Raw genomic sequence first — 25,310 nt, 5'->3', positions numbered from 1 at the left:
TACCTGTATGTCATGTATGTCATATATGTCATGATGAATTGAAAATGGGGGACCCTGATGTAAACAAGACGAAAGTCTTTCTGGTCTGCATCCCCTTAACAATTGTGTGTATTGAGCCGTACTGTATTGTACCCATTCTGCAATCTGTTAAATAAAGTTTTCATTCAATCAATCAATTGACCCAAACAGCCCAGTAGGAAACAGTGGACTTACCCTTTAAGGCTCTCTGGTTAAGAGTGTCTAGGAGCACACCTGGCGAGGGGATTGGGGGGGGGGGGGGGGGTACTGACGAGAGGAGGGGGGGGGGCACTTACCCCATGGGCGGAGCACACCTGGCGTGGGGAGGGGGGGAGGGGTACTCACCCGTGGGCGGAGCACACCTGACGTGGGGAGAGGGGGAGGGGTACTCACCCCGTGGGCGGAGCACACCTGTGCGTTGGGAGGGGGGGAGGGGGGGGGGTACTCACCCCGTGGGCGGAGCACACCTGTGCGTTGGGCCCGGCGGGGCAGGTGCTCATGTTGAGGGACTGATGGGGAGACACTTGTGGTCAAGGCACATCATGGACGGCCCGCACGGACTCCCGTCCTCCACGTAGCCCAGGTCCGTCTCGTCCTCCAAGAGGACATGGCCACCGCTGGGGACAGAGGCGAGGAGGACAGGGGTTGGACAGTTGGACACAATCGTTTACATTTTTTGGACTATTAATTAAAAGGTACTGTGGTATTTTCTTTGTTAAAGTAAGTGTTAAGTAGCTTGACGTTCTGACAGCCATCACTGATATAGAGTGTCTGGTCAGTAACATGGGTCTCCCAGTCCCTTCACTCTGCAGTAAACAAGCCCATCACTGATATAGTGTCTGGTCAGTAACATGGGTCTCCCAGTCCCTCCACTCTGCAGTAAACAGTCATCACTGATATAGAGTGTCTGGTCAGTAACATGGGTCTCCCAGTCCTCCACTCTGCAGTAAACAGTCATCACTGATATAGAGTGTCTGGTCAGTAACATGGGTCTCCCAGTCCCTCCACTCTGCAGTAAACAGTCATCACTGATATAGTGTCTGGTCAGTAACATGGGTCTCCCAGTCCCTCCACTCTGCAGTAAACAGCCATCACTGATATAGTGTCTGGTCAGTAACATGGGTCTCCCAGTCCCTCCACTCTGCAGTAAACAGCCATCAACTGATATAGAGTGTCTGGTCAGTAACATGGGTCTCCCAGTCCCTCCACTCTGCAGTAAACAGCCATCACTGATATAGAGTGTCTGGTCAGTAACATGGGTCTCTCAGTCGCTCCACTCTGCAGTAAACAGCCATCACTGATATAGAGTGTCTGGTCAGTAACATGGGTCTCCCAGTCCCTCCACTCTGCAGTAAACAGCCATCACTGATATAGTGTCTGGTCAGTAACATGGGTCTCCCAGTCCCTCCACTCTGCAGTAAACAGCCATCACTGATATAGAGTGTCTGGTCAGTAACATGGGTCTCCCAGTCCCTCCGCTCTGCAGTAAACAGCCATCACTGATAGAGTGTCTGGTCAGTAACATGGGTCTCCCAGTCCCTCCGCTCTGCAGTAAACAGCCATCACTGATACAGAGTGTCTGGTCAGTAACATGGGTCTCCCAGTCCCTCCTGCTCTGTAGTAAACAGTCATCACTGATACAGTGTCTGGTCAGTAACATGGGTCTCCCAGTCCCTCCACTCTGTAGTAAACAGCCATCACTGATATATAGTGTCTGGTCAGTAACATGGGTCTCCCAGCTTAGGCGGAAATTAGACTTGAGAGAGAGACACAGAGAGAGAGAGACTATATTTGTGTATGTGAGAGAGAGAGAAACAGAGACTATATTTGTGTATGTGAGAGAGAGAGAGAAACAGAGAGACTATATTTGTGTATGTGAGAGAGAGACAGAGACTATATTTGTGTATGTGTGACAGCGTTTCCGTTAGCCGGTAATTACCGGTATTTGACCGGCAAAATCTGTTGAAGTCCGACATATTTAATCTCTCCGGTCTTAATGTCCGGTGAAAATAATTCCCTCTAAGCACAATTTGATTATTTGAATTGTATTAAAATAGGCTAAAATTAAATAGCCTATGCGATGAACGAAACAATCATTACATTTGTTTCATCGTTGCTTCACCAAGCAGGTATAATAATGACACCGCTGTGTCAGCGGGAGATTGCTGCTAGATTTGCGACTGCATGCAGCTGCAGAGCCACAGAATCCACCATAACCCACCCATCTGTACCGGCAGAGTGCAGTACTCCAATTCAGCCATTGGCAATTCAGCTGTTGGGTGGGGGGCGCTGTTGAGCTGTCCCCAGATAGAGCCTTAAAACAGCTGAATCTGCTGCTCTGCAGCGCCATACTCTTTGCAAATAAGTCGTTGCGAGGTGGAGAGAGTCGTCACGCAAACCCACGATAATGTTGCCGTCTCTCTCTGCCAAATTTCTCAGTTCTTCGCTTGATATAATTAATACAAATGTCCAATATAACGGAATTCGTTAGCTCATAAAAATTTGATTATAACCGACTGCTGTTTATTAATGTCGGGCGACTGCCCACAGACACCTATTTGATTTAAAGTCGGCAGCAGCACAGAGTCTCTGGACTTATTTTATTTGGAATATAATGACTGTATACACAAAAGTAGCCTAGTTTTAAGTTAAAATATTATAAATCTACATGCCTTGAGGATGTCAATTATTTTTAAGCTCAATAAACTCTGACCGGAATTTCTCTCATTTGACCCGTAGATTTAAATCTACCGGACCCTGAGACCGGCAACAATTTTTTTCTAACGGAAACCCTGATGTGTGAGAGAGAGAGACTATATTTGTGTATGTGAGAGAGAGAGATACTATATTTGTGTATGTGAGAGAGAGAGAGAGAGAGAGAGAGAGAGAGAGAGAGAGACTATATTTGTGTATGTGAGAGAGAGAGAGAGACAGATACTATATTTGTGTAAGTGAGAGAGAGAGAGACTATATTTGTGTATGTGAGAGAGAGAGAAACTATATTTGTGTATGTGAGAGAGAGAGAGAAACAGAGAGACTATATTTGTGTATGTGAGAGAGAGAAACGGAGAGACTATATTTGTGTATGTGAGAAAGAGACAGAGACTATATTTGTGTATGTGAGAGAGAGAGAGAGAGAGAGAGAGAGAGAGAGAGAGAGAGAGACTATATTTGTGTATGTGAGAGAGAGAGAGAGAGACAGATACTATATTTGTGTATGTGAGAGAGAGAGACTATATTTGTGTATGTGAGAGAGAGAGAAACAGAGACTATATTTGTGTATGTGAGAGAGAGAAACAGAGAGACTATATTTGTGTATGTGAGAGAGAGAGAAACAGAGAGACTATATTTGTGTATGTGAGAGAGAGACAGAGACTATATTTGTGTATGTGAGAGAGAGAGAAACAGAGACTATATTTGTGTATGTGAGAGAGAGAAACAGAGAGACTATATTTGTGTATGTGAGAGAGAGAGAGAGAAACAGAGAGACTATATTTGTGTATGTGAGAGAGAGAGAAACAGAGAAACAAATGTTGCCGTCTCTCTCTGCCAAATTTCTCAGTTCTTCGCTTGATATAATTAATACAAATGTCCAATATAACGGAATTCGTTAGCTCATAAAAATGTGATTATAACCGACTGCTGTTTATTAATGTCGGGCGACTGCCCACAGACACCTATTTGATTTAAAGTCGGCAGCAGCACCGAGTCTCGGGACTTATTTTATTTGGAAACAGAGACTATATTTGTGTATGTGAGAGAGAGAGAAACAGAGAGACTATATTTGTGTATGTGAGAGAGAGAGAAACAGAGACTATATTTGTGTATGTGAGAGAGAGAGAAACAGAGAGACTATATTTGTGTATGTGAGAGAGAGAGAAACAGAGACTATATTTGTGTATGTGAGAGAGAGAGAGAAACAGAGAGACTATATTTGTGTATGTGTGAGAGAGAGAGAAACAGAGAGACTATATTTGTGTATGTGAGAGAGAGAGAGAAACAGAGAGACTATATTTGTGTATGTGAGAGAGAGAGAAACAGAGAGACTATATTTGTGTATGTGAGAGAGAGACAGAGACTATATTTGTGTATGTGAGAGAGAAACAGAGACTATATTTGTGTATGTGAGAGAGAGAGAGAAACAGAGAGACTATATTTGTGTATGTGAGAGAGAGAAACAGAGAGACTATATTTGTGTATGTGAGAGAGAGAGAAACAGAAAGACTATATTTGTGTATGTGAGAGAGAGACAGAGACTATATTTGTGTATGTGACAGAGAGAGAAACAGAGACTATATTTGTGTATGTGAGAGAGAGAGAAACAGAGACTATATTTGTGTATGTGAGAGAGAGAGAGAGAAACAGAGAGACTATATTTGTGTATGTGACAGAGAGAGAAACAGAGACTATATTTGTGTATGTGAGTGAGAGATAAACAGATACTATATTTTTGTATGTGAGAGAGAGAGAGAAACAGAGACTATATTTGTGTATGTGAGAGAGAGAAACAGAGAGACTATATTTGTGTATGTGAGAGAGAGAGAAACAGAGATACTATATTTGTGTATGTGAGAGAGAGAGAAACAGAAAGACTATATTTGTGTATGTGAGAGAGAGAGAGACTATAATGTGTATGTGAGAGAGAGAAACAGAGAGGCTATATTTGTGTATGTGAGAGAGAAAGAAACAGAAAGACTATATTTGTGTATGTGAGAGAGAGACAGAGACTATATTTGTGTATGTGACAGAGAGAGAAACAGAGACTATATTTGTGTATGTGAGAGAGAGAGAAACAGAGACTATATTTGTGTATGTGAGAGAGAGAGAGAGAAACAGAGAGACTATATTTGTGTATGTGACAGAGAGAGAAACAGAGACTATATTTGTGTATGTGACAGAGAGAGAAACAGAGACTATTTGTGTATGTGAGTGAGAGATAAACAGATACTATATTTGTGTATGTGAGAGAGAGAGAGAAACAGAGACTATATTTGTGTATGTGAGAGAGAGAAACAGAGAGACTATATTTGTGTATGTGAGAGAGAGAGAAACAGAGATACTATATTTGTGTATGTGAGAGAGAGAGAAACAGAAAGACTATATTTGTGTATGTGAGAGAGAGAGACTATAATGTGTATGTGAGAGAGAGAGAAACAGAGAGGCTATATTTGTGTGAGAGAGAGAGAAACAGAGACTATATTTGTGTATGTGAGAGAGAGACCGAGACTATATTTGTGTATGTGAGAGAGAGAGAGAGAGAGAGAAACTATATTTGTGTATGTGAGAGAGAGAGAGAGAGAGAGAGAGAGAGAGAGAGAGAGACTATATTTGTGTATGTGAGAGAGCGAGAGAGAGAGCGAGAGAGAGAGAGAGAGAGAGAGAGAGAGAGAGAGAGAGAGAGAGAGAGAGAGAGAGAGAGAGAGAGAGAGAGAGAGAAACTATATTTGTGTATGTGACTGCAGTCTACGAGGCGGCCTCCACAGTCCTGTGGGTTTTCACCTGCAGTCTACCAGCCTGCCTTGATGGCTGAGCCGGTGTTTACCGGTTGAGTTGGTGTTTACTGGTTGAGTTGGTGTTTACCGGTTGAGTTGGTGTTTACCGGTTGAGTTGGCGTTTACCGGTTGAGTTGGCGTTTACCGGTTGAGTTGGCGTTTACCGGTTGAGTTGGCGTTTACCGGTTGAGTTGGTGTTTACCGTTTGAAGGAGGTGTTTACCTGCAGTCCACCAGCCTGCCCCCTGGTGGTTGAAGGAGGTGTTTACCTGCAGTCTACCAGCCTGCCCTGGTGGTTGAAAAAGGTGTTTACCTGCAGTCCACCAGCCTGCCCCCTGGTGGTTGAAGGAGGTGTTTACCTGCAGTCTACCAGCCTGCCCTGGTGGTTGAAGGAGGTGTTTACCTGCTGTCCACCAGCCTGCCCCCTGGTGGTTGAAGGAGGTGTTTACCTGCAGTCCACCAGCCTGCCCTGGTGGTTGAAGGAGGTGGGCGTGATCTCTCCCTTCATCATGCCGATGCGCGGGTTGCGCCCGATGTTGGAACACAACAGGTACCCGCAGAACACGTCGCTGCGCAGACGAGCGGAGAGAATCAGATACTGAATCACCATTAACCTCATCAACCTTTATTTATTCTCGAAATTACAATTGAGGTCACCCTTATTTTTAATGTAGTCGAGACTTAGACTACAGACATTTCCATGCACACATGTCTACAATATAACAATAATAAATGTTTTTTTTTAGTTTTTTTTTCGATTTTCTCCCATCCCAATGTTATTCGTTATGCCAATTCCCAATCCCCTTCCTGGTCGTTGCGCACTCTACCTCCGGGAGGGCGGAGACTATCACATGCGTGGACTCTCACTGGGGGAGTGTAACGTGTGGAAGGATCACACTACCTCTCCCAGATCCTTCCCTCGCTGTGCAGGCGCCCCGACCGAACTGTAGGAGTCGCTGTTTTTACAACGACCAGGACCCACCCTCGCCGGGGTTTCCCACCCGCTGACACTGCCTATTGTGTCAGCACGGACGGCCGGCCAACCCGGAGGCACCACAGCTGGATTCGATCCCACTGTCTCTGTGGTGGTAGACAGACGCTTAGTCCGCTGCGCTACCCGGCCGCCCACAATAATAAATATTAATAACTATCTACATAGTACTCTCAGTCCAGAGTGCACCACAGCAATTAGTATAAAAATGAACATAGGCATAAAATCAGCACACAAATTGACAAAATAAATAAATTGCATACATTTCAGACATAAGGTATAAATAGGTATAAAAGACAATAAAAGTAGTGCAATGTAAACGTGCAGATTTAAGAATAGGCATGTGAACACCCCCGGGACAGTCAGTCCCCCAAACCTGAACAATATTTTAATAATATACCACATATAATGAGCATTCATTTTGCCGTTGTAGTTTCTTAATAATACTACAACTCTGTACATATACATCTGATTAGCACTATTACTCAGTAGTACACATTTTTACTTTCACTTAAAATGGACTCATAATATGGTTTTTCATCTCAAGGGTTCAACTGACATATCCCGCCCTCTTTTCTTGATCCCCCAATCACAACGGTTGGATGGCCTTGTCTGGGTGAAAGGCGTAACTAATCGTTGGTATTCTCACATCACGACAGTGGCTCAGGAGGTAGAGCGTCGTCTGGTAATCAGAAGGCTCCCAGGTTCGATTCCGACTCCTCTCGAGCAGCGTGTCGAAGTGTCCTTGAGCAAGACACTTAACCCCCTAACTGCTCCCGACGAGCAGGTCGGCACCTTGCATGCACCTTATTGTGTCTACAGTATATGTATGAAACAACTGTTGTGATTGGAGGACCAATAAAAGAGGGCAGGGCTTGACGTAGGTCAACAGGATGTTAAACTCACTGTTTGCTACACTGGAGCCACTTCTCTCCATCTTTACCGCAGTTCCCCTTCTCCGTCCCCTCCGTGTTCAGCTTCTCGTAGCAGAACTTCTCCGAGCCTCCGGACTCTGCACAGAGGGAGAGAGGGAGAGAGGGAGAGAGAGAGAGAGAGACAGAGAGAGAGACAGAGAGAGAGACAGAGGGGGAGAGAGAGAGACAGAGAGAGAGAGAGAGAGAGAGAGAGAGAGAGAGAGAGAGAGACAGAGTTAGAGAGAGTTAGAGAGAGTTAGAGAGAGAGAGAGAGAGAGAGAGAGAGAGAGAGAGAGAGAGAGAGAGAGAGAGAGAGAGAGAGAGAGAGAGAGAGAGTTAACTTCTCCGAGCCTCCTGACTCTGCACAGAGAAACGAGGACCATGACGTGACCTTCAAAGGTTAAAGTTCACGGGAACTAGCGCAAATAGGAGGTGGTCCCTGAAGTGTCCTCAAACTAATCTGTCCCGTTGCCACGGAAACGAAGATGGAACAAGACAAACACAGACATGCTAGCATGCTGAACTGCAGCGGTTACCCCTGGCAACCGCACCTGGCAACCGCCCCTGGCAGTGTGATGATTCTTTGATCTTTTCAGTGGAGATGTGTATGGATTTACATTTACATTTAGTCATTTAGCTGATGCTTTTATCCAAAGCGGCTTACAAGTTCTGTACAACAAGTCAGCAGGACGGGCACAACTCTGGCAGCTAAGGGTCACTAAGATTGTTTGCCAAACAGGGTCGAACTTCAGTGCTACAGACTTGAGTGCATAGTAGTAAAGGCATATTAGCATAGTAGGTAGTAATATAGGCAAGGTAAATTCCTTAGTAGTAGTATTTTTTTGGGATAAGGTTGTGATCACATAGAGGTAGACACCTTTTTGAACGCGCCTCTGCCTTTTTTCTATTGTTTTCAATGGTTTTGTCGCGACAGGCACGTCTCCTCCGAGCGCTTTTTCTGGCGCTCTCTCGGTTGAAAAAGTTAAAACTTTAACCACGGAGCAAATCGGAGGTATCTTGTCTACGAGATACACTACACCCCTAAGATACCCATGTACATGTCGAAATACTTCCCAAAGGTCAGTTAATTCCACGACCACAACACCAGAGGGAGTTCCACAAATCATGTTCAACCCAGAATCGGACTCAAACAAGGGCCTAAACACGTTTCGCCAAATCAATGTGGAACGCCCTACCCACAGCCGTAAAATAATGTGAATCCCTACCCACCTTCGAAAGCTCCCTCAAAGAGCACCTATGGGAGGCTGCAATTCGACACTGGCCCCCGTAAATGTCCAAACCTCACCCCTCACCCACCCCCCCCCCCCCTAATGTACAGTTTCCTCCCCCTCGAATGTATATATTATCTGTTAGGATCTCTGTTAAACAGTACTGTATATTTGTATATCTTGTATGTCATAAATGTAACAGTACTGTATATCTGTATGTCATGTATGTCGTAAATGTCATGATATATATCTGTATATCTGTATGTTGTGTATGTCATAAATGTCATTATGAATTGAAAATGGGGGACCCTGATGTAAACAAGACGAAAGTCTTTCTCTGGTCTGCATCCCCTTAACAATTGTGTGTATTGAGCCGTACTGTATTGTACCCATTCTGCAATCTGTTAATAAAACTTTTGTCGTAAATTAAATTGATCAAAATGACCCGTATAAGCATTACAGGAGGGATCAAAATCATCTAGCGGTTTCTGGAAAAGGCCATAGGAGAATTCAGTCAAAGGCTAACAGTGCAACCTTTCACCCTTCACCTAGCAGCTATAGGAAAAAGCCCAGAGTACCATAAAAATAAGAACAGATCAAATGGCAAACAAATGAAACCTCTTTCCCCACACAACAAAGTGGGATGGAGGGCCCAATACTTAACTTTAAGTCAGGCCTGAAGGCCGGCACCAGAGTTCTGTTTACTTTAGCTAAGCAGTCCAAACAGACCTTTCTGGAATACCCACTGTTAGGTTGAGTGGGTACTATATTTCCATCTGTATGAGGGTCGAATTCAGGGACACTTGGGTAAATCATTCGAAAAGGAAACTAGTTCACATCCCCTCTGTAAGGTCACCTTGTAAGGAGCCGAAAATAGTCATGTCACTTCCTTATTGGTCAGGGAACCCAGTTCTTTCGTGTTAAGCCAATTAGAACAGGGCCCTGTTTCATGTACGTGGTTCAACTAAGTCGATCAAGATGTCCATTATCCAGCTTCAGTTAACCCGATGTTCGAAGCCGGGATTTTCCTGTTTCACAAAGGTGGATTCAGTCTCGTTAACTCAAGCCAGACTTGCGAGTCAGGCTAAATGCGCGCGGCCGTTTTAGGTGAAAAGCCAGCACGTATCGATGGCAGAGATCCTGATTCTCAACGGCATTGATTGATTAATTGATTTAAGACTTTATTGACAGATTGCAATACGGCTCAATCGCCTCGCCGACAAGTTAAATGCGTTATCTATAGGCTAATTCTAAGTCCCTCATTACCTCAATCAATCAGATTATATTTCTTTAAACTTGCCTGCTGGATTGAATAATCAAATGAGATCTTGCTAGCGAAAATTATTAGTTAACTGTTATACAGAATTACGATACGGCTCTCTTACCCATTGATTGATGTATAGTCAATCTTTTACTTATCTTCTCTGTGGTGTAACGGGTTCTTCTTTTGACTTTCACACGGACGACCGGGGTTCAAGACCCTAGTCTTTTCCTTCTTTTTGCAATATAGGAATAATTCAATTTGGTGCACGTTGAGAGCTATATAAAGAATGACATCCTCAATGCATGTAGATTTATAATATTTTAACTTAAAACCAGGCTACTTTGGCGTATAATCATTAATATTATATTCAAAAAAATCATATTGGAAACACCGGGATTTGAACCCCGGTCGCTGGATTGGCAGGCTTGAGCACTACCGCTGGGCCACTGTGCCAGATGGGATAGATTCATTGTTTATACATTAATGAACGAGAGACCCGTGTTTAGAATATCCTTTGTTTTGAATGAAGTTTATCTCTTTATCCTCATTCATTAATGTGACGTCAACGGCTCATTCAATTTCTCAAATCCGTCAAACAGCGCATCTCATCAGACATCTTAATCCCAGTTACAATTAAAATAACCACATCATGTGTACATCGCACGAGCGAGCGCCACCGTCGCCACGGTATATATAACGTGCATTATTTAGGACAAAGTGAATTTAATATCAGCATTTTGGGTCTATTTTACATTTCAAAAGCCCCCTCTGGAAGAATGGAGCACAAAAACGTAATTCAGAATGGTATAATGCAGATCGTAGACTGTGGGAATAGTTTCAGGAAACGGGCTGTCACTTCTTTGCGGGGGCGTGGCGATAGTTCAGGCTAACTTGAACTTGAACTCTGCTTTCGACCAGGCTCAAACTTTTGGATATGTTGTCATGGTGATTTGGAAAATCCACGTATATGAAACCGGAAAGTCCGGCTAACCCAGTTATCCAGCTAAAGTTATCCGGCTAACTCAGTTATCCAGGTACAAGAAACAGGGCCCAGGTACAGGAGTCTCCGTTCTGTGACATCACGGGGCAGAGACTCGACCACTGGGCGGGGTTTGGGTGATTCCTATATTTACCACAGATCTGAGACATGGAAAAAAACGCACGGAGACCAGCAGACCACGTCGACGCACGGAGAGCATCATCTTGAGACGACCCCCAAAACCTACGCTGAAAACCTATCCAATCGAGACGTGCTGCAGATGCTTTTAGACAATAGAAAAGTTGGCGAGAACTTTAAGCTGTGTGGATCTTCCAATAAACGACGGCCAGACTGTCTTTGTACCTTTAGCGCCTGGCTCCGACTCCAAATCATTTATAAGACAATTGAACAGAACGTGTGAGTACAACAGCAGAGATACTATAGAGATCCACTATACGATCCTAAGACTTTAGTAGATAGATTCATTGAAGAGACACGTTAATCTGGAGCCGTTTTCCCGAGCTGGAAAATCCACTATACCATCCTTCGAAGACAAGATCTCTCGGTGAGCAGAGCAACGACGTTTTCAACGACTGTCTACACTCTACGGACATCCAAACGACGGCGGAGAATAACGGTAAGTTGCACCAAGGGAGATGAATTTAGGAGGGTGGAATTTGGGCAGCTGTGAATCGTGGGTTGTAACGGAGCGAATAATGACATCAGAGCGGCCAGGATTTGGTTCCAGTTCTCACAAGACTGGACTGGTATCGGCCGTTGTGATGAAGAGTTAAACGCTGGGGACAGAGGAGAAGACGCGGGCAGTTGGAACAGGACGCAATCATAAATGTAATAGACTAGATTGTGTTCGTTCGGCCGCGTCGTCAAAGTGGTTGTTGCTTTTTCCGTGCCATCATTTGCGGACTTCACTCTTAGAATCGGCACGTATAACGGACGAGTTTAAAAAGACGTTTTGACACAGATCTGTTGTATGGTGGCCCGACGCAATCTGCTTATAGAATTCGCCTATTAGTGCGAATTCTTAAGGAGGCATTCGGTCGATTAAAAACGGCGCTGGATGTGAAGATTGAGGGGTTGAGAAGAGGGGTGATGGGGGAGAAAAGTAACCCTTGATATAAAGCACTTGTGCACTGGGGGGTTATAAAGATCTGCGCTTATGTTCGAACTAAAAAACTGCACTTAGAAGCGATGAGGCATTATATAGGGACTTTGGTATGTAACAATGTATATATGTTGTTTAGATGAAATAGGATGACACATGCATGGTATCATGGCTATAATCAAACGTACGTCATCATAACGCTAAACGTCGCGGATTACTATATTACAACCAATACGGAATAAAGCCGTTATATACCCGGGAAGCTACTGCTATACGAAGCAGGGCTAATACATGCTAAGCTACGTTGCAAGCTAACGGGGAATGCTTGGGGCTAATAATGTTTAGTACGACTGATGTGTTGGATTGACGGAACTTATAGCTTCATCCATGGTGGCTGAAAGGCTACCAAATGATGCTGCATGATGTACAAGGTTAACCAGTGCTAAGAATGATTATGTTGCTGAATGGAAGTATGAGTGTAACTGTGTGGATGAGAGAGGATGTGTGTGAATGAGTCTGCTAGAGGTTATGGAGTGGATGCCGGTATTTTTGTATCATTATGATAACTCTAGGGACGGGTACGGCCGCGGGGACACCATAGCACTGTCCGCAAGAACGTCGTACATACCGTATGGACGCTGCGTTGCGATATCGAATGAATTGAGTGAATGGCGAGTGAGATGGAACCAAAAGGATGTGTCACGTTATTTGATTTTTTTTTTTAAATCAGTGGTAATGAGGTCGTGGTTTAATGTGGTAAAGATCAAAGAAAGCAGGGTTCTTCTTCTGCTTCGAGAAATAAATGGCAGATCGCGGCCACCACTGATGACGTCACTAGGAGCATCTGCTTGGTGGGGGCCTAGAGGGGGTGCGTTAGATTTGAAATACGGGGCTGGATCGGGAGCGTTAGATTTAAAATACGGAGCCGGCCGGGGCCGGACGGGCGTGCAAACGAGAAAATGATACTGTAAGGTTTATGAACGAATGCTTAATAAATTTAAAATTATGTTATAAAGTATGACTGGGTTGTGCAAAACGTCGCGATGTGTTGTGCTGCTCAAATCAACAGGATAGTGGGCCGTATAGGAAACGCTATTGTAAGGGGCTAGGCTAAGCTAACTAGCCGTGCTAGGCTGATCGAGCGATAGCAACATTGAGCTAAGCTAATGGGGCAAACGGTATTAAGCTAATGGTGTTAGCAGTGGACAGCGAACTATGCTAAAAATGCTAAGCTAACTATGCTAACATGCTAAAGCTACCTGTGCTAACAATGTTGCATGCTGGGAGTCTCGTGGAATATCGCGTGATACTATTTTGGCTGACAGCGAGACCTTGTGTGTGTAAACGTGACGTAAGCATGTGGCGACGTCTCGCGGGAAGCCATCCTTAATGGCGGACTACGATTCGGTACAGGGAATTCTGGGAATTGGGGTTAAAATTGAGTGGGCACGTGGGCTGGCGTTGTGGAGGTGTGGCTGCGTAATGACGCACGTATTGTTAGAAGGTTGGGGGCGCCTCCTGCAGGATGTTTGGGGGTACTGTGGTGCAATAGGGGTGATGTGCGAAAAAGGGCAGCAGGGGGCAATATTGTCTTAGGAATAAATATAGCCTATTGTTCCCACAGGCCCCCTGGTATAAATGTGCGGGGTGCTTTCAAATCTGTTGCCCTGGTGTGCTCCCTCAAGAAACCCCCCCTCCCTCTCCTCTCCTCTCCTCTCCCCTCCTCTCCTCTCCCCTCCTCTCCTCTCCTCTCCTCTCCTCTCCTCTCCCTCCCTCCTTCCCTCTCCCCCCCTCTCCTCTCCTCTCCCTCCCTCCTTCCCTCTCCCCCCTCTCTCCTCTCCTCTCCCCTCCCTCCTTTCCTCCCTCCCTCCCTTCCTCCCTCCCTCTCCTTTCCTCCCTCCTTCCTCCCTCCTTCCCCCTTCCCCCCCTCTCCTCCCCTCCTCTCCTCTCCTCTCCTCTCCTCTCCTCTCCTCTCCTCTCCTCTCCCCTCCTCTCCCCGCCTCTCCCCTCCCTCCCTCCTACCCTCCCCCCCTCTCCTCTCCTCTCCCTCCCTCCTTCCCTCTCCCCCCCTCTCCTCTCCTCTCCCCTCCCTCCTCTCCTTTCCTCCCTTACAGTCACACTCACGTCTCTTTCTCTTCCTGTGTGGTGCAGTGTGCACAGCAGCAGAGGTGTGGTGATGCTGGAAGTTTAGTGTGAACCCCCCTCCCCTCCCTACGTGCCCCTCCTCTCCTCTCCTCTCCTCTCCCTCCCTCCTTCCCTCTCCCCCCCTCTCCTCTCCTCTCCCTCCCTCCTTCCCTCTCCCCCCTCTCTCCTCTCCTCTCCCTCCCTCCTTCCCTCTCCCCCCCTCTCCTCTCCTCTTCCTCCCTCCTTCCCTCTCCCCCCTCTCTCCTCTCCTCTCCCCTCCCTCCTTTCCTCCCTCCCTCCCTTCCTCCCTCCCTCTCCCTTGAACCCCCCTCCCCTCCCTCCTAGGAGTACCCCCCCTCCCTACTCCTTCCTCCCTCCCCCCCTCCTCCCTCCCTCCTTCCCTCTCCCCCCCTCTCCCTCCCACTCCTTTCCTCTCCCTCCCTCTCCCTCCCTCTCCTCTCCTCTCCTCCCTCCCTCCCTTCCTCCCTCCCTTTCCCTTCCTTCCCCAGGAGTACCCCCCTCCCTACAGTGATGCACCCTCCCCCCCTTTCCCTAGGTGCCTCCCTCCCCTCCCTTCCTAGTGTCTCGTTCCCTCATTCCCGTTTATACTATGGTATATGCCCCCCGCCCCGCTGTAGGATTGAGGTATCAGTTCTCTCCATGAAGTGGTGTGAGACCCCGTGCGGAAATAGTGCGCTTTTTTGCCCCCCCCCCCCCCCCCCCCCACACGCTGTTTCCTGTCCGAGCTCCTTTCCTAGGTACGTCACTCCCTCCCTTGTGGTATACTCCCTCACGGGATGTTCCCTCCTTTCCTGTCTAGCATGACGTACTCTGGTCTTGCCGGGTCTCCTCTCCTCTGGGGAAATTGGGTGTGCTCCCTCCCTCCCGGGCCTTTCCCAGTGTGTGTCCCCATCCCCGGCCCGGGGGCGCTTTCCCACCCCCTCTCTTCCACTCTCCTGTTAGGGATATATTGGAGGGTTGGTTAGGGGGAGAATAGACCGGGGTTATGTGTTGTATGGTGAACAGTTTGTAATGAGGGATGTTGTTGGCTGTTGTCTGTGGGGCGTTGCAGGGAGAGTGGAAAAACGCGCGGCAGGAGGAGGGAAGCAGGGATAACGCGGAGGAGAGTGGGCCGGTAAAAGGATGGTTGGTTTGTCTAGGCGTGCGGAGTGCGTGTTGGTGTTGGGCACTCGGGTGACGGTGTTCTTGTTATTTACGGCAGGAGTTTTGTATTATTTTTCGCCCCAGGGGCCGGAGCTTATAAATATAGATGTGGACAAGCGGGAATTGCGTGAGCCTCACACGAATGTGTTTATAAAAATAGCAAGGGAAGTGGCGAAAAGTGCGAATAAGTCTGATTGTTATGTGTGCGGCCTAGCACCGGAGTCTGCTGCAGCCGGTTTACCGCTTATGGCCCACCCAGTCACTGAGTGTCATAACTCTGTGTTGAGGGGATTTAATTTGCCTTTCCTATGTAAGGGAGTAAGTGAGGGGAGGATGGAGGCATATCATAAGACGGGGCGGTTGCTAGGGGGTGAGACGGGGCAGGCTAGTTTGGATGTTAGGCCTATTCCGGTGGCAGTTAGGCCGGAGGAGTTTACAAGATGTGAGGACGGCGAGAATGGTGTGTATGTGGGCACGCTGGGGAATTGTGTAGGGGGGGTGAGCCTGGGGGCTGCAAAGGTGGCTGCACGGGCTCCCCCAGGTACGTATTGGATTTGTGGTGAGAATGCGTATGCAGCGTTGCCGGCGGGTTGGAAAGGAAGATGTGCGTTGGGGTATCTGGTGCCGGCAATGAGGGTAACGGATGTCTTGCCGACGCACCCTGGGGCGAGGAAGACGCGGGCTGCGACTCATGCGGATCGTTTTTTCAGGGTGGCGCTTCCTGCGTATGGGACGTATGCTAATATGAGGGAGATTGATCGTTTGGCTGCATTATTTGAGGACATGGCGGCCACAACAACAAAGGGGTTTAGCCTAGAAAATGAGGAGATGCGGTCGTTGAGGTTAATGGAGATGCAGACAAGTGCGGCTATGGATTTTTTGTTGGCAGCTTCGGGGGGTACGTGTGCGTTGATTGGTCAGGAATGCTGCACATATGTGCCCGAAAATGATGAGATAGGGATGCCGGACGTGATAGCACATTTGAGGAACATTACGAGGGATATCCATGACTCTCGGGTGAGTTCGTGGGAGGATTGGGGTCAGGAGCAGTTGGGGTATATAGGTTGGGTGATAGTTAAATACGTTCTCTATGCAGTGGTGATATTTGTGATATTGGTTGTGTGTGTGTCGGTGATTAGAGCATGCTTTGGGTATCTGATTAGGACTCTCTGCGCAGCCGGTCCGGCGGTGGAGAAGTCACTCCGCTCGGCTGCACCTGTTGTGACTAAGATAATGGCGGTAGAGGAGGATGACGAAGGGGGCCGAGCGGAGGTGGGCGTTCCGTTGGTGCCGAGGTACCATGAGTACGCCCTGTCTGTCATTTTTTGATCTGGACTGCTGGACAGTCTGGGTCAATGGGTGGGGGATGGGGTGTGCAGGGGGGTATGGTGCTGGGGGGACGTGCCTGGGGATATTATAAAAGTAATGTTGTTTTTGTGAATGAGTTTTGTTTCCATAACTAGGTACACGGAGAAGGAATGGGTTGAGAGTTGTTAGGTCCCTGGGGTCTGGTGCTGAGTCTGTACGGTTATGCATGACCGTTTAGCAGGGCACTGGGCTTCCTGGGGTTAGTGACAAGGTGGGGTGCCTGGGCGTTAACTACCTTGTACCTGTGGTGAGGTTATCCTGTCCTCTGTGGGGAGTCTGTAATGGACGCTTCGGAAAACAGAGGGTGGGGCCTCGCGGCGTGCAGGGAGTGATGTCGGAAGGTGCGTAAAAGCAAATGTTAGTGGACACGTGTCTGAGGAGGACAAATGTCCACTGGGGGGAAGTAGTATTGAGAAATGGAAACAAGATGATTGAATGAAATGTGTAATCAAGATGGTGACACTAATCAAAGAATTTTGTGATTTTCGAGGTGAAACAGAATATTGGAGCGGGACCACAGGGAAAACATCGGAAAGCGGAAAATCAACGAAGGAGGGATCAACATAGAAGCGGAAATAAGGGAGTAGACACCGGAAACGCAAACACCACTGTCAATCACAACATCTCTCAAAAATTTGAAAGAATTGTATGAATTAAGTAAAGGATTATTCATACTGTTGATAAGAAATCTCTCAAAAATTAGATGTGGTATGAATATTAGATAGAAGATATATTCATACTGAAAAAACGGAGTAAAGGGAAATTCCAGTTGAAAAATTAAAAAGAACTGTTGTATTTTGTGCTCTATTTTTTCAGCACTTCTGCCAGGCAACAAGGGCACCGCAAGTCAGGTAAGACTACAGATCACCAGTGAGAAGGGAAAGAAGAGAATAGACAGGGCTACAAGTACCGTTAGCGGTTGTTCGAGTAGGAGATAGTCACAAAAGCATAGACACCTACACTTAGACAGGGAATACAAAGATCACTCTTGCCTGCTGCCATTTAAAAAAAATAAAATAGGACACAGAAAGAGGAATTAAAAACCTCTAGTACATGAGAAGAAGAAACGCATATAGAAAAATGACAAAAGAGGCGAATAAAGATGTGAGTACACCAATTGGTTGGATGGAGGATACCCCGATACAAGTGCTTGCTAAAAATAATCCTTACACAGAGGACAATCCTTACTATGTGGAAAGACTTATTGAATTATCAACCAAATGGAATAAAAGATGGCCAAAAATCACAAAACCCTGGCCTATTGAGGGCTCTTTTGATTTAGAAATAATATCAGATCTGCATGCTCTAATTAGGCCAAGACCCTGCACAAAATCCAATGGGAGAGGCGATGCTAAGAGAGAAAATACAGAAGGGCCTCTCCAATGAGGTGAGACAAAAACTGAACGAAGTGGTGTGCCTGGGAAGCCTTCCGTTAGATGCATACCTGGAGAACGTGAGCCATCAAGTGGAGCTGCACAGGAAGAAGGAACAACAGGCCAAAGACAAAGAAACGGCAAGTCAGCGAAAGCTCATGTACCAACAGCCGGTCGAGGCAGTCAAGATGGTAGAGTACCTCCAAGCCCTGGTACAAGCCACACCACCCAGAGCCGAGACGGGGAATAGTGGACAACTGAACAACCAGGAAACAGCACAGCCCACCAAACAGGAAGCACCGGCACCCACTCAACAACAAAATCAGAGGGGATCAAACGGGCAGTCACGACGAGGAAATGGACAGCAAAGAAGCGGACCCCTGGAATGGCCAGCGTCAGCGGAGTGTTGGCATTGTGGAGAAATCGGACATTTCGCCCGGAACTGTGAAAAAGGATGGCGAAGCCAAGGACCCAGCAGCAGGGGTCGAGGAAATAACAGAGGAGGTGGCCGAAGAGGTTATGGCCGATCCCAGGAGCAGTGGTACGGACCCAACCAATACCAGAACCAAGACCAAGACCAGATGCAAGACCAGAACCAGCAACAGAACAGGGGCCCAGTGAATCCGTCCAGAGGGCCGGAACAGGAGTTCTGACGAGGCCCAGAGAGTTCAATGGGGGGGTGCCAGCTGTCATTGTCACACTTAAGGGAGGAACCGATAGTGCACGTAGCGGTGAATAATAAATCTGTCAGGATGATGGCAGACACCGGGGCGGCGTACACTGTGGTCCAACCTAAAGATGCGACACACCTGCCCATGTCCAGTCGATATGTACGGACCATTGGATTTGAAGGGATAAAGAAGCTGATTCCAGTGACAGAGCCTGTCACCCTGAAGTACAGAGGCAAAGAGGCGACGGTTTCCATCTTGGTCTCCGACACCGCACCCATTGGCTTACTGGGCAGAGACGGCCTTGGTATGTTGGGGATGAACATTCTATGCACGCCTGATGGTTGTGTGATCGACGTCCCAGAAGACCAATATTATGAAATGATGCAAAAAACAGACCCCCGACCCCCGGAAGTATACTGGTTGGGGAACCTAAGCCAGGAATTGCTCGGACCAGCGTTGGAATGGGAGACCTTCATCACCGCCAATATGCCAGCGGCAAAGAACCCAGAGACACCATACCATTGCACCCTACAGTACTATAAAGATGCGGATGAAAGACAAGCCGAGGAGTGGATGAGAAATCAACCAGAGGAGGTGCAGCTCAACGCCACCAGCATAGTGATGGGCCCCCAAGGAGCAGCAATACGGCTTGCACGGAGCAACTATCTGCAAAAGGAACACGAGATCACAGACAGCGTTCCCCACGTGACGCTAAAAGTGACCGACTCGTGCGACCAACAACACATCGGAAGGATGATGAAAGAGGCAGAAGGAATAAAGTTCGAACAGACGACGGAGAACCGACTCATATGGATAAGCCCGGACAAACGGTTCATCAAGATAATGATTCAAGGCACAGGGATGGGACGTCCCCAGACGGTGCAGCTGTCACAGGAGACAGTAGAAGAAACCCCCCAGAAATTGAGCCTCCAGGAGGAGATGATGGGGGCCATACCGGAAGTGCTGTGGTCAAAACATAGCACCGACATTGGACTGATCAAATCTGCTCAACCAGTGAGGGTGGAGCTTAGACCAGGAGCAACCCTGCCCTGGAAAAGTCAGTACCCACTGAAGGAAAAAGCGGTGGCCGGAATTGAGCCACAAATCAAAGGACTTCTAGAAGCCGGAGTACTACGAAAGACAAAGAGCCCCAAGAGCAACACGCCGTTGCTGCCAGTGGAGAAACCTGACACCTCGTACCGTCTGGTACACGACTTGAGGGCTGTCAATGAGGTTTTAATTGACTATCCCGCCGATGTCCCAGATCCACACACACTACTGACATTCATCCCGCCGCAAGCTGAGTATTTTACGGTTATAGATTTGTGTAGCGCCTATTTTAGCGTACCTTTGAGCAAAGAGTGCCAGAATTTTTTTGGTTTTACCATAAGAATGAGCATTATGAGTACACTAGGCTCCCACAGGGATTAAAGCATTCCCCACACATCTTTAACAAGATCTTGAGAGAGGATCTGGACGGGTTGGACCTGAGATTAAAATCCAGAGTCATTCAGTATATGGACGATATTATCTTGTGTGCCGACGATCAGACAACATGTCACAAGGAATCTATCGAACTATTGCAACTACTAGCAGAGAAGGGACACAAGGTGTCTTTGAAAAAATTGCAGTACTGTCAACCTAAAGTAGCATATCTAGGTCAAACGATTTCAAAAGGCCATCGAGCTATTACAGAGGAACATTTGGTGGCTATTAAGAAAGCTCCAAAGCCAGTGACTGTAAGACAGATGATGATGTTTTTGGGAATCGTCGGGTATAGTTCCACTTGGGTGGAGAATTATACAGAACTAGTAGGGCCTTTAAGAGCTATGATAAAAGTTTGCGGAAATGATAAGTTGAGTGCTAAAGTAACCTGGACTGAGGAGGGCCTGAGGGCATTTGAGACCATAAAGACCCGTATGTTAGCTGCCCCGGCCTTGACTTTGCCTGATTATACCAAGCAGTTCATACTATATGTCTCTTCCTCTTCAGATCAGAGGTATGCATGCGCAGTACTGGCACAAAACACCGGAGTGGGGATCCATCCACAACCAATAGGATACTACTCCATCGCCTATTCAGAGGTGGAAATGGGAATGCCTCCGTGCTACCGAGATTGCGCCGGAGTCTTCCTGATGTACGAGAAAGCTGCAAGTATCATGATGGGGTATCCAGTCAATATTATGGTAGGACATGCGATCCAAAATTTGTTGGAATCTGGTAAATCTGCACTAACGATACCCCGTCTGAAAAATTATTACAGGATTTTGGAACAGGAAGATGTTACTTTGACTAGGTGTTCCATAGTGAACCCAGCGCAGACCCTTCCTAAGCCTGAGGATGGAGAACCTCACGACTGTGTGGAGGCCGCTGAGAGGTACTCCAGACTTAGAGCTGACTTGCAGGCTTTCCCGTTTAGCAGTCCTGATTTGGAACTATGGACAGACGGCTCATGTTACAGAGTTGGAGAGGACCTAAAAGCAGGTTACTCTGTAGTAAAATCACAAGGTGATGGGTTTGTCGTAGCAAAGGCCGAAGCCTTGACACAACCCTGTTCAGCTCAGCTGGCGGAACTAGTCGCTCTGACTGAAGCGTGCAAAATGGCAGAAGGCAAGAGCTGTAATATCTACACGGATAGTAGCTACGCACAGAATATCAGTTTTCTCTACGGAGTGGTGTGGAAAGGGCGAGGTTTTAAGAGAGCAGATGGTACCGCCATAAGACACTGTAGTCAGATAACCGATTTGTTGCAAGCAATAATGAAACCCAAACAAATCGCGATTATCAAATGTGCTGCCCATCAGTCTGATGAGTCTAAGGTGACCAGAGGTAACAACATGGCGGATGTTGCTGCCAAGCAAGTGACAGGTGCGGACAGAGCAGGTAAGGTATTGGTTATCACACATGAGGTGGAGTTGGAAGATAAGATTACTTACAAAGATGTTTTGACCTTTCAGGAAGAGGCGAGTCAGGTGGAGAGAAATCTCTGGTCAGCAAGGGGGGCTAGTAGAGATGGGACAGGTTTGTGGCGGAACCATGAAGGACTTGTGGTTGCACCAACTGGCCTGGTCGGACTGCTGATCCAAACTGCGCATGAGTTCTGTCATGCACACCGGAGAGAGGTGAGTAGAAAAATAGAAGAGTATGGGTTTTGGGCGCCAAACCTGCTACGGCAGATTGATTGTGTAATAAGTAGATGTGCAATTTGCTTGAAGAACAATGCACGCAGAGGGATCGTTGTGTCTCCGGGACACATCCCCACCCCAAATGGCCCAATGAGAGAACTTGTGATTGACTATGTAGACATGATAAAACCGATTAACCAAAAAAGGTACATTCTTGTCGTGGTGTGTCGATTTTCAAAGTGGGTGGAGGCTTGCGCGACTAAACATAAGGATGCTGCCTCAGTGGCTAAGTTCTTATGCCGTGAGATAGTAAGCCGTTACGGAATTCCCGATAGAATCGCGTCGGACAATGGAAAAGAGTTTGTAGACAAAACTGTACGTTTAGTACTCCAACAGATGGGAATAAAACAGCGTTTCGGGTCCGTTTACCACCCTCAGAGCCAGGGGGCTGTGGAACGCATGAACGGGGTACTTAAGAACAAATTGGTTAAGATCTTTCAACACACCGGTCTAAGCTGGCTGAGCGCGTTACCGTTAGCATTGATGGCTTGTAGATCTAGCGAGATCCGGGGCCTGCGTTTAACTCCGCACGAAATGTTGTTTGGCCGATGTATGGTTGTGCCCGGATTGCGCGCAGCAGGAAAAGGTCCGAGTTTGGATATTCTAGACCACGAGATGCGTGAGTACGTGAAGTACATGTCAAAGCTCCACGGGGCAATCTATGATTATGTCTCTAGTAAACGAGAGACAGAGGAGGAGGAGGATAGGCGGAATGTTCCCCAGATAGTACCAGGGGACTACGTTTATGTTAAAGTGTTCAGACGCAAGTGGTATGGAGCGCGGCGGGAAGGACCGTACGAGGTCGTAAGAGCTACGGAAAGAGCGCTACAGGTAAAAGGATCTTCAATGTGGTTTCACCTTTCGCATTGCGTAAAAGCCCTGCAAGATGGGCAAGAATTGGAATCCGAAACCCTGTTCATTGATCAAGAACAGGAGGAAAGGCACGACGAAGGGGAAAATGAAGACGATTATGGGGAACCAGACAGAGGCGAACATGATGGTCCCTCTAGGGGAAATGAAGGATTTTTGCAGGAGCCAGACAGAGGAGATCATGAATTGGAATTGGAAAATGATGATTTTTCCTCTGTGGATTTTGGCGGAGTACCAACAGCGGAACCAAGGACGCTGGAGGAGAGAGCGATTAGCGCAACTGCAACGAAAGAGACACGGCCAAAAAGGGTTATCAATAGACCTCAGAGGTTTCAGTGAGGATAACTGGTAGAATTGCAGCTAAGAGGAAATAGACCTCAGAAGGTCTTTTGCGAAGGAGAAATTCAGTGTTTATATGTTTATGGTTTAAGTCTCCTTCGTGTTTATTAGAACTGTTAGTCTTATATTGGTGTGAGGTAATAATCTTTTCTTGCAGAGTCCATTACACAAAATAGACATTTGGTTAATTACATGGATAAAATAGTCTAAACAAAAAAGCTGTTATTGAAAGAGTGTTTCCTTGTAAAAACAGGAACAGCTTTCTTAGTCTGAAGTCATGATAATAACTGATAAATGTGTATAACTGTGCAAGAAGAAGAGGTAAGTGAAATTTTGGATTTTTAAATTTTTTTAATAATTGTTTATGTTTTATGGTAATTATAATCATTTTGATTTTGAAATTTACTGGTTACATAATGAGGGTAGACCCCTCAGAGAAGGGATTGTCGTAAATTAAATTGATCAAAATGACCCGTATAAGCATTACAGGAGGGATCAAAATCATCTAGCGGTTTCTGGAAAAGGCCATAGGAGAATTCAGTCAAAGGCTAACAGTGCAACCTTTCACCCTTCACCTAGCAGCTATAGGAAAAAGCCCAGAGTACCATAAAAATAAGAACAGATCAAATGGCAAACAAATTAAACCTCTTTCCCCACACAACAAAGTGGGATGGAGGGCCCAATACTTAACTTTAAGTCAGGCCTGAAGGCCGGCACCAGAGTTCTGTTTACTTTAGCTAAGCAGTCCAAACAGACCTTTCTGGAATACCCACTGTTAGGTTGAGTGGGTACTATATTTCCATCTGTATGAGGGTCGAATTCAGGGACACTTGGGTAAATCATTCGAAAAGGAAACTAGTTCACATCCCCTCTGTAAGGTCACCTTGTAACGAGCCGAAAATAGTCATGTCACTTCCTTATTGGTCAGGGAACCCAGTTCTTTCGTGTTAAGCCAATTAGAACAGGTACAGGAGTCTCCGTTCTGTGACATCACGGGGCAGAGACTCGACCACTGGGCGGGGTTTGGGTGATTCCTATATTTACCACAGATCTGAGACATGGAAAAAAACGCACGGAGACCAGCAGACCACGTCGACGCACGGAGAGCATCATCTTGAGACGACCCCCAAAACCTACGCTGAAAACCTATCCAATCGAGACGTGCTGCAGATGCTTTTAGACAATAGAAAAGTTGGCGAGAACTTTAAGCTGTGTGGATCTTCCAATAAACGACGGCCAGACTGTCTTTGTACCTTTAGCGCCTGGCTCCGACTCCAAATCATTTATAAGACAATTGAACAGAACGTGTGAGTACAACAGCAGAGATACTATAGAGATCCACTATACGATCCTAAGACTTTAGTAGATAGATTCATTGAAGAGACACGTTACTTTCAATCAATCAATCTGAAGAGAAATCGACAGCAAAACAAACCAATCGATAACGGAGGAGAAGCTGATTTAGCTATCAATCCTAACGTTAGTAATTTATGTAACGTTAGCTGAGGTAGCAACGGTATTCAATGGTATTGATCTAGAATAATGACAGTGAGGGGAGAGAGTACTTAATTATGCATTACGCTGAAACAGCAGCGTGGCTAACATAACGGTGTCTATCTTTAGCTAGTGATCACGGTTAGGTCTGCCTTCGCCTCTCTGAACTGAGAGTGTGATGATGCTTCGGTCTCTCCACGGTCATGACGGTGACCTGAACATGAGGTACAACCTCCCCTCAACCTGCGTCCAGGTCACTCAGGTCTGGCAGCCAAAACCTCCTCACCATCCCACGCACCAGGCTGTCGACCATGGGGCACCGTGCCTGTTCCACACTGGGGGCCGCGCCCGTGGAATCAGCTGCCGGGGTCCATCAAGGCCTCAGTCTCCATTGCTGCCTTCAAGGCCAGCTTTAAAACACATTTGTTTCGCTCTGCCTTCCAATAGGTCCTGTTTTTTTTATCTGCTCCTATGTTTTGTTTATTTTAATCTTTTTTATTAAATGTTATTAATTTTAAATGTTTTTTATGTTTTAAACCTTTTTATTCTATTTTAATTATTTTGTTTTCCTTCGGCTGTGAAGCACCTTGAGAGCTCACTGAGTTTAAAGTGTGCTATATAAATGTAATCTATTATTACATTCAACCGGAACGTGAGGTACATTCAACCGGAACGTGAGGTACATTCAACATTCAACCGGAACGTGAGGTACA

General features: G+C 46.6%; 1 protein-coding gene across 1 annotated transcript in view; it reads right to left on the bottom strand.

Annotated features, from left to right (window-relative positions):
- LOC311228626 (disintegrin and metalloproteinase domain-containing protein 23-like) overlaps positions 1 to 25,310 on the bottom strand; it is a 270,009-nt gene that overhangs the window by 24,645 nt on the left and 220,054 nt on the right. Inside the window, 4 exon segments of the mRNA XM_084314550.1 lie at positions 468 to 532; positions 535 to 635; positions 5,959 to 6,078; positions 7,407 to 7,512. Of these exon segments, the coding sequence (XP_084170676.1) occupies positions 468 to 532; positions 535 to 635; positions 5,959 to 6,078; positions 7,407 to 7,512 (392 nt within the window).

Source organism: Notolepis coatsorum (assembly GCF_963971535.1).
Source record: "Notolepis coatsorum genome assembly, chromosome: 5".
In the NCBI taxonomy this organism is placed as follows: domain Eukaryota; kingdom Metazoa; phylum Chordata; class Actinopteri; order Aulopiformes; family Paralepididae; genus Notolepis; species Notolepis coatsorum.
The sequence above is the reverse complement of the archived record's forward strand: the minus strand, read 5'-3'. Positions and strand labels throughout refer to the sequence as shown.